At 40.3% G+C, this 10,712-nt stretch overlaps 1 protein-coding gene across 1 annotated transcript in view; it reads left to right on the top strand.

The window, feature by feature from the left end:
* The first annotated feature begins 319 nt into the window (after positions 1-319).
* The window catches only part of CUNH4orf51 (chromosome unknown C4orf51 homolog), a 32,928-nt gene continuing 22,535 nt past the window's right edge, over positions 320-10,712 (top strand). The window contains exons 1-2 of the mRNA XM_004758006.3: positions 320-648; positions 8,972-9,045. Of these exons, the coding sequence (XP_004758063.1) occupies positions 416-648; positions 8,972-9,045 (307 nt within the window). The 5' untranslated portion in view covers positions 320-415. The remainder of the gene's footprint in view (positions 649-8,971; positions 9,046-10,712) is intronic.

The raw sequence follows: 10,712 nt of genomic DNA, 5'->3' as shown, positions 1-10,712 counted from the left end.
GAGAGAGAGGGAAAGCAGGCTCCCTGGTGAGCAGAGAGCCCTACGCAGGGCTCGATCCCAGGACCCTGAGATCATGACCCATGCTGAAGGCAGAGGCTTAACCCACTGAGCCACCCGGGTGCCCACCACCTGCTTTCTTGCCATCGTTTGTAGCCTTGTGTGGCTCAGAAAAGGACAGAAACTTACATACCTTACACATTTTCTAGTTAAAGTTTGGGGGGTGGGGGTGGGCTGGGGGCCTTGTATTTGTGGAATTCGGTGATCTGTTGCTTGGCAACTTCAAGAGAGTTAAGCTTCTGCATTCCGCCAGAGTCAGAATTACAAAGTTTGGTGAGCCCCGTCAATTACCTCTTGCGACCAAAAGGAAATTAATTGTCCATCATGCAGAGGGCTTGAGAAGCTGGCATCCAGAGCCATGTCGCACTTCTTCTACTTGACTCCACAAATCGTTCTGCCCTTTAGCCCTCTCAGCTCTCGAGAGTTCGATCTGATCAGACGCGAGGCTGGAGCGTCTTGGCAGAAGGAAACGAGGTGGTCAGACTCTTCCATAACAACATACACAGGCAGTTACCGGAAAAAGCAACTGGATGAGTCCGCCAGCAGCCGATTTTCTTTTAAAGCAGGACGGCATCGGCCTGAGTGTAACCAGTAAGATCTTTGTAATCTGCACCTGGTTATGTCACTATAAATAGACAAGAATGCTCTCAGGAGGAAGAGGGTATTGTAGACTTTAACTCTGTATTTTTTCCTGTGTAAATGTCAGCGGGAAGAAGAGCTAAATGTCAGTTACCAGCTGAAATTATGATTATATTCTCTTTTAGTCCTAACATTCTATATAACTACCTACTCTTGAAAATATAAAACTTTGAGTATTTTATTCAATTGTAGGTATTTTGTATTCTCTGTTTGGCAAAGAGGTGAGTCTGAGAATTTCTCCTTAGTTTTTGGTCTAGTTTTTCCACTTTCAGAAGTTTAAAAATTCCCCCAGAGCAGGAAGAAAGTGGACTAAATCCTTCTCTTTCCCTACCTTGTATTGTCCGTCAGTAAAGGCAAGTGGTGAGGGCCCGAAAGACATTTTCTGAACGTTCACTTTAAGCTAAGTCTTATGATAGGCTCACAGAAAAGATTAATTTGCTTAATATGGTACCTGAAACTATAGAAATAAGGAGTTGCAAAGGAAGGAGATTTTATCAGTGTCTGTGGTGGGGGAAGGGAGACTGGGTTTCTGGAAAGATCTCAGTAAAGCAGGTTTCCTCTGAGCTGGCTTAGGTAGGGAAAGGAAGAGCATCGTGCATGGACAGGAGAATATGCACAAAGGCAAAAAGACTTTAATTCCAAGCATTATCAGAGAACCACAAATAGCCCAGTGAAGGCGCCAGTAGACGTGTAGAAAAATATGAGGACTTGTTATGAAATATGTCCCTCTGGATATTAATTGCCTAATATCTTGTCCAAATTCTGGAAATTCATTTGAAAATCAATTGGGTTTTTGGCTCCAACTTGAGATGTGAGTAATAACTCAAATAGTACCCTAATAATTATTAATTATATTGCCTTCCAGGTCTTTCCAAATCATCAAAATTGCGTTTAAATGCTGAAATGTTTCAGAATGACTTTTCTGTTGCATGCCTTGTCGAGTTTATTCCAACCAACTCTAGTCTTCATTTTTAATAGCTCTCAAATATGTTGACACTTCAATTAATTGTGGAACTCCCTTTGCTAATTCTGTGAATTTTGAGGTATCTTTTGGCCAATTAGGGGGACTCTTTCAGCATAGCCGGGGTCCTCTCTGAAAATAGTGTTCGAAATCTGGTATCCAAACAGACCCACTCACGAGAGTAGAAAAAAATACGTTATCACTCAAAAAGTGCAAAAATATGGCAGCTGGTGAAAATGCTCCGAACTCTGAATTTGTGTCCTGTTCAGACTGTGATCGTTACATGCATCCTTCCAACCAGTGTCCCCTGTGACACTGCAAACCACAGGAGACCCCAAGCTTGCGAGGTGTGTTTTCTGGGACCTCAGAAATGTAAATATAATCTTGGCACAACTACAGCTTATTCTATTATAGGGTAAGAAGCCAGTCAGTGTCATAAATGAAGACGAAGGGCAGATTGAGCTCATTTTTAAAACACTGATTATATTCTAAATTTGCTTTTGTTCTTAATTTTTGTCTTGGTTAATTTTAGCCCTAAGGCAAATATCTTCAGTTCTGAAAAAAATTTTTTGATTAAAATTTTGTAAGGCTATAAGCAGACATTTTCACACTGCTATAAAATCAAAGTGGCCCAAGGGGGATTATCGAGTAAAATATAAAGTGAGTGATTATTTAAAATGTGTTAAGTTGGGAAAACATTAAGGTGTATAAAACACGATACGTTTTATTCACCTTATCTATTCACCACATACATTGAATACCCATATAGTGCAAGACAGAAGAAATCTGGGAGAAGTCTTAATCATTTGGCTCTGGGTCAGTTTTAACAGCAAATATGTTAAATTCATCAACATGAAAAAGAAGGATCCTGCACTGGGAGAATGGAGATTAATGCATTACAGAACTTAGACTGTCAGTATCAATCCCACTTATCTGCCAAACTTAAAATAAGAGCTGCATTTTGACATCTGAAACTAATGTAACATTGTATGTCAACTCTGCTTCAATCAGGAAGAAAAAAAAAAAAAAGAGGGACACCTGGGTGGCTTAGTTGGTTACGCATCTGCCTTTGGCTCAGGTCATGATCTCAGGGTCCTGGGATCGAGTTCTACATCGGGCTGCTGCTCAGTGGCAGGCCTGCCTCTCCCTCTCCCATTTCCCCCTGCTAATGTTCCCTCTCTCACTCTCTCTCTCTCTCAGTATAAATAAATAAATTAATCTTTACAAAAAAAAAAATGGCACTTTGGAATTTCCGAGACAGGAATATGGCTCAGTATAAAGTTTTAAGTCTTGATGCTCTGTTTATTTATTAAATTGTTCTTTCATTTATCCACTAATCATATATGATATTAATCATATATTTATCCCACTACATAAGGTCTTTTGGATAGGTGCTGGGGCTACATCAGTGATGGAAGCATCTATAGGGCACTCGTCTTCATGGAGCATATAGTCTGGAGAAGGAAACAGTCCCCAGGGAAACAAGCCATTTGTGTTTGAAGGAAACAAATTGGGAACCTCAATAGAAACAAAGAGGGGTGGCACTTTCTTACAAAGCTAAACATAGTCTTACTAGTGATCTAGCAGTGTGTTCCTAGATACTTACCTATAACTGATTTGCAAACCTAGATCAACATGAAAACCTGCACATGAATGTCAACACTGTTTTATTCATTATTGCCCCAAAGTAGAAGGAAAAAAAATGTCCTTCAATAGGTGAATAAATTAAAAAAAAAAAAAAAAACCCTGTGTCACATTCATGTAGTGGAATATTATTCAGCAATAAAAGGAAATGAGGCATTAAGCCACAAAGGTCATGGATGGATCTCTGTTTTTTTTTTAAGTAGGCTCCATGCCCAATGTGGGGACCCAACTTGTGGCCCTGAGATCAGGAGTCCGATGCTCTATTGACTGAGCCAACCAGGAGCCGCCCCCACACTTTCTTTCTGTAATTAAAGACATGGGCGAATCTTAGCTCCCTAGCCCCAAATGAAAGAAGCTGGTCGGACCGTCAAGTATTACATATTCAACTATATGATAATTTAGAAAAGCAAAACTAAGACAGTAAATGGATCAGCGGTTGACAGGGGATGGGAGAGTGCTGAGTAGGTGAAGAACAAGGATTTTTTAAGCCAGTGAAACTATTCTGTATGATACACTAAGTTTTTGTGAAAACCCATAGTACTTTACAGAACAGAGAGTCAAATTTAATATATATAAATTTTAAAAAATTATTTAGGAGGTGAGAGGGTTCCCAGGATAGCACATAAAATGCGACAAAGGAATATAAATGTGTATTACAAAAGTAGGAATCAAGCTTACCGAAGGAATAAAGTGCTGCTCTTAGTAACTTTAGAAATGTAGTAAGACTAAAACTAGAGTGACAGTCCATAACCACTGAACTCTGGTTGATAAAGTTGTTTCCCAGGGGGGACAGGTAACAATTCTGAAACCACTGTACATATACTGGAATGGAACAATTAAGCAGATAGACGGTAGATGATGGGGGCGAGGCTGTTGTTGGGAGTGGGAGGTTAATGATGAACAGAGAAGGGGTAAGAGTGAGCCCTGTGGTAATGGATTAGAATTGAATGCGTCAACATTCATGCAGAATTCATGCATAGCTTACTATAAATATAGATGGCTACGTAAAGAAACACTTAACGGTTTGTGCATATACACAGGTTAGTATGGACACAGGTACTTCCTTACTCTTTGGAGCAAAGTCCCTACCTGCAGCCCATATCAGCATGGGCCATCAGCTGAGAGGGTCCAGGAGCAACACTTGGTAACAGCAAGCACACCGAGTACGCAGATTTTGGCTTCCAGGGCTATTCTCCAGTAACAGCGCCAGAGTTTCTAGGAGAAATGCTGATTCTCAGACTGGTGGAGGAGATATACAATATGAATTTGGAGTATCTTATAGTGCCAGAAAGGAAGAAAGTGTCCAACAAAACAGAACAGCAACAACAACAAAAACAATGATGGAGGCATCTGAAAGATCTCCCAGTGACTGAAGCTGAAGATCTGTGTAACAAAAGGAAGTAGTATTGGCCCAAAGTATAAAATAACCCACAGGTTCATAGTATTACAAATGAATGATTGAGTAAATTCATTAATAAGGGGGGAAAGGACACATCTTCCTCGCAAAACATTTTCATAATTCATGCAGCTACATTATACTCAAAGAGGTGGAGAATAACTCATGACCACTTAGGTGGGAGCTGTGCATAGTGACTTTCTTCCACTGAATACAGAAAGTGAAAAGGGGGGAAGCCTGACAATTACTTGGTCAAGCCAGCTGACCAAGTTTAATTCATATCAACAATGATAATTCATACTGATAGTGTTTAACCTTGGTATGAAATAGTGCTTTACCTCTATGGTTTTCTCCCTCAAAATAATTACCCTCAACTAATCATGAGAAAAACATTAGATAATTCCCAATAGAGAGACATTCTACAAAATACCTGACCAGGGATCGTCAACATTGTCAAGGTCATCAAACCAAGGAGTCCAAGAGACTATCACTAGTAGGACTAACCTAAGAAGATGTGATGACTAAATGTAATGTCATATCCTAGATGGGATCCTGGAACAGAAAAAGGGCATTAGGGAAAATACTGAGGACATCTGAATAAGTATGGACTCTCGTTAATAATGTGTCAATATACAATGGAATATTATGCCTCCATCAGAAAGGATGAACACCCAACTTCTGTACCAACATGGACAGGACTGGAGGAGATTGTGCTGAGTGAAATAAGTCAAGAAGAGAGAGTCAATTATCATATGGTTTCACTTACTTGTGGAGCATAAGGAATAACACAGAGGACATTGGGAGAAGGAGAGGAGAAGGCTGTTGGGGAAAATCGGAGGGGGAGAGGAACTGTGAGAGACTGTGGACTCTGAGAAACAAACAGGGTTTTGGAGGGGAGGGCTGTGGGGGGTTGGGCAAGCCTGGTGGTGGGTATTACAGAGGGCACGTATTGCAAGGAGCACTGGGTGTGGTACATAAACAATGAATTCTGGAACACGGAAAAAAATAAAACAAAATTTTAAAAAATAATGTGTCAATATTGGTTTATTATTACAAATATAGCATTCTAATGTATGATGCTAATAATAGGGGTAACTGGGTGGGGAGTATATGAGAACTCTCTGTACTATCTTCACAATAATTTTGTTAATCTAAAAGTGTTTACAAGTTAAATTTTTATTTATGAAGGGTAACACCGGAGGAGCTCAAAGGAGGAATAAGCAAATACACAATCATAATTGAACATTTTAAGTCACTTCTCTCGATAACTGGTGGAACAACCAAATAATCAGCAAGAACACACCAAATCTGAACATGATCAAGACACTTGCCCTGTGTGACATATCTAGAGTCATGAACCCATGAACCAAAGAATATACATTGTTTTCAAGAGCATGTGGAACATTTTCAAGGACTGACCTTAGGTCTTTAGGAAAATCATTGCTTTCCAAATACGTCGGGATTATTCTGCAAGGCCCAGTCAGAATTACCACAGTGTTTATCTTTGGGGAGGCTTGTATCCCTCCTGAGCAACAGTGAGGCCACATGGGAATCCAAGGTTGAGACTGGGAAGCAAGCATTGACCTAGGGTGTCCTTATAGAGACAAATCCCTTTATGAAAAAGCAGCAGCACATTGCACCATGCTTCTGAATGAGAAGGCACCGAGCAGGCCTTCCTGAAAGCCACAAGACAAATAGGGTGGATTTGTTTGTTCTAGCAGCCATGTAAAACTAATACCGGTGGAACAGAGAGGAGACATGTTTCTACAACGAAGGGATGTGGAAATGAATTTTATAAAGGATAACAATACGGACATTGCATACCTGTTTAAATTAAAACAGGAAAGAAAATTAGTGACTAAAAGTAACAGTTTTAAAATGATTTTTTTTAAATGCCACTTATATTGTTAAAGTATGTCAAATTTCTAAGAATTAATGTAATCAAAGATGTGCAAGATCTCCACACCGAAAACTATAAAACATTACTGAGAGAAAATAATGATGATCTAAGTAAATGGAGAGATAAACCATGTTCTTGGACTGGATGACTGAAAGTTATAAAAATATTCTTGCTTCACAAATTGATCTGTAGATTCAATGCAATTCCAATAGGTGTTTTTGTGGAACTTGGTAAGATGATTCAAGGCCAGGAAATAGCCAGGACACTCTCAAAAGAGAACAAGGTTAGAGGGATTTTTACAGATAACAAAACTTACTATAGAGCTTCAGTAATTAAAGCAAGATGGCATTATAGCACAAGGATAGAAAATAGATCGATGTAACAGAATAAGGAGCCCAGAAAAAGACCTGTGCATATATGGACACTTATTTATGAAGAAGGTGGCAGAACAGTAGAGAAAATCTATGTTTTCAATTCTAGGTAGATTAATTCCAAATGAATTAATGATCTAAGCATGAAAGGCCGAACAATAACCATTAGACAAAGACATTAGATGACAGAGGATTTCGTGATGATCTTGAGATTGGCAAAGATTTCTTCAACAGAACACAGAAAGCACTAAGCACAAAGAAGAAGTTAGATAAATTGAACTACCTTAAAATTAAGAGGTTCTGGGAACAAAATACACCACCAAATATGCCACACTGGATGTGGAGCCTACTTGAAAAAAAAAAAGAAAGGAAAGAAAACCAGTTTGATCTCATCTAAAGTTGATGCTACGGGTAACCCTAAAACTTAGTGATGCAACTCAATTCCACTTCTAAGTGTATACACAGCTGAAATGCAATTCACATGTGCACCAAGAGACATGTACGTGCAAATATTTTTATTTATTTATTTATTTGTTTGTTTATTTGACAGAGAGAGATGACAAGCAGGCAGAGAGGCAGGCAGAGAGAGAGGAGGAAGCAGGCTCCCCGCTGAGCAGAGAGCCCGATGCGGGGCTCGATCCCAGGACCCTGGGATCATGACCCGAGCCGAAGGCAGCGGCTTAACCCACTGAGCCACCCAGGCACCCCACAAATATGTTTCTAGCAGCATTTTTCATAATAGTAAAAGTTAAAAGGTCAAAAGGTAGAATTACAGAGGGCATGGATTGCATGGAGCACTGGGTGTGGTGAAAAAATAATGATGCTGTTATGCTGAAAATAAATAAATTTTAAAAAATAAAAAATAAATAATAAAAAAAGAAGTAGCAATGAAAATGGTACATATGAAAAACAAAAACAAAAAAAAAGGTAGAATTAGCACTATAGAGCAGAATGGACAGACAGCGGTATGTCCACACAATGTCAATGAATATGAACAAATGAATATATGCCCAAATTGTAGTGTTTGGGTATGTCTGCTTAGGTGAAAAAATGTATAAAGAGAAGCAAAGATGATAGATGATGAAGTCAGTAAACTGGTCCACTGCCTACCTGTATTTGACCACCTGCCCTAAACCTATTAAAAATTAATTACTGGGAACAGGCTCAGGAATCTGCATTTTAAAATTAATACCCTCTGTTGACTCATCAGCTGTTGTAGGATGGAAAGAAAGAAGCACAGTGGGTTAGCAGCCCTCATCTCCATGATTATTAGGGCTAGTTTGCTGGCCGAATGCATGTCTAGGAGCATTTTGAGACTCCCTAGGCTGACATCAATTCCGCTCTTTCCCTAACTCCCACACACAGTTCCAGGTCCCTGGAGCTTGGAGACCCTCTTGTCCCCCTAATCATGGTCTGGAAACAATGTGCTGCATGCTGGAAACTGGGGACTGTCCATGCCATACAAAATGACTGTGCTTCCCAGCAAGACCCTCCTTGCCTTAAAAAAGTATTGTATCTGGATTTGGGGAAACAGAGATAGAGATGTGTTTCGAAGGAAAGACACAGCATCTGTAAGTTCCTGAATTACTCCTCTGCTATTCAGTTTGACACTTTCTTGGGAAATCCAACACACTGGCTGTGATATTTCCTGTTCCATTCATAGCACTTTGCTTATTCTGAAAACAACTCCCTGGAGAAAGACTCACAAATCCTGCTAAGACAATTATGAACTTAATGTTTGAGCTTTTCATGTATAAAAACTGAACACTTTACCCTTTTATGACAAAACGGAACAAACAAATCACTAAGGATGATGAGAAAGTCCAAGTGGGGTTGATTTCACGGGAGTTGGAGGTTATGGTTTGGGAGCATGGAAAGAGGACAGGAGAGGAAGCAAAAGTTTTACAAAGTCAAATGAGAAGATGAGTGTAAAGCCCTCCACATCCATAGGCTGTGGCTTCTAGACCCAGAAACTCATAACTTGTTTCTTCTACTTGCTTCAGGATATCATCACCAAATTCTGCCTTCAGTCCCACGGTCTGCAGAGCTGGCTCCCGGGAGACTACAGATGCGAAGAGTGAGTACAACAGTCCGTCGTGAGCACAGCCTTTTTGCCAGGGTTGCTGTCCTTGTAACTTGTAGGTTTTTGTTTTTTTTTTAAGGTTTTATTTATTTATTTGACAGACAGAGATCACAAGTAGGCAGAGACATAGGCAGAGAGAGAGGAGGAAGCAGGCTCCCCGCTGAGCAGAGAGCCCAATGCAGGGCACTATCCCAGGACACTGGGATCATGACCTGAGATGAAGGCAGAGGCTTTAACCCACTGAGCCACCCAGGAACCCTGTAATTTGTAGGTTCTTGACTGTAGTCTTTTTGTTTCAATTTGCCTAGTAAAGGCAAGATGTCTTTAGCAAGAAAACAAGTATGTTGCCCTCTGGATCTGTCACTCTTATAAAAATGAATTATTCCAGGGCCCAAATGTCCTCGTCCATATGAGTTCCCGAATGTTACTTCTGCCAGAGTTTGGAGCTTTAGGTAATGTCATCTGACCTTTACTGGGTACATCCAAAAATGAAGACGAGAAACCAAAGCTATAAACTACCACCTAGGAAACTGTATTTACTAACCTACAACCACCTCCACCCTGTTTTAGTTAAATTAGAATAACATTAGCTGCTATAATACACATCTCAAATTCCAGTTGCTTAACACAATAAAAGTTCATTTTTTTCTTCCCATAAAGGCCATGGTGGGGGTTTCGGGGGCAGATGTTCATGATGATTCAGGGACACAGATGCCCTTTATCTTGGGGTTCCACCATCCCCTGGCATACCAGAGTCCTTTGTTAGGGAAGGCACACCTGCTTTCTTACCACTTCAGCCTGGAAATGACACACAGCTCTCGTGCTCACATTCCAACGGCACAAGTAGCCACAAGGCTCCACCAAGATTCCAGAGAGTTCAGAAGTGGGTTACTGGACTGGGCAGCCGCTTTCTGGTAACAACGGTATACTATGGAAAGGAACAACTGGTCAACCACCACACATGCTGCTTTTGAGGAAGAAACATGATAGATTTTTCCCATATAACTTCTACCTCTCAGGGTTCCATCTTTGAAGGTTTAATAAGACTCATGATTAAAATCTCAAATTAGGACTTTTTAGCACTTTATACAATATTCTGGTCATTGGTTTGCTGTTCTATTTAAAGATTTAACATGCAGGCATGTGTTGCAGGGAGAAGGGATGGTAAAATGAAGTATTCCGCAGCCTTATGGGGTTTTCCTAAATAATGGAAATAAAAGTTTTTAATGACCACCTGGGACAATCAGTCTTCTGCTGGCTTTCCTAGTAAAATCTGGCTTTATCGGAATAGTATATTTAAGTGGGTTTTCTGTGCTCTTCTGTGGTTTGTTGAGGCAAGTGGACAGGGCAGCTAACCATTTGTGCAATTGTTAAAATCAAGAAAGACTTTCTTTTCTCCCCTTTGCAGTAATGAACATAAAGTTAAAACATACTGCAGAGCTGGGAGACAAGTCTGAGCTAGGGCACAGGGAATTAAACAGCCCAATTACGTCCTTCATAGTAAGTTAAGGTGACAGTGCATCTGATCTGAGTGGCACAGAGTCCGGGCCTATTGCATTTATACTGATAGCTGTGCCCTTCAGAATGCTGATTAACCATGCTAATCACCAGTGGCCCGTGAGTGCCAGTAGGGAGCAGTCCCAGAGCTGGATGGGTGGAAG

This window comes from Mustela putorius, unplaced genomic scaffold, assembly GCF_011764305.1.
Source record: "Mustela putorius furo isolate JIRA1106 unplaced genomic scaffold, ASM1176430v1.1 tig00000242_pilon_pilon_pilon, whole genome shotgun sequence".
Classification (NCBI taxonomy): domain Eukaryota; kingdom Metazoa; phylum Chordata; class Mammalia; order Carnivora; family Mustelidae; genus Mustela; species Mustela putorius.
This window is presented reverse-complemented; position numbering and strand designations above follow the sequence as displayed.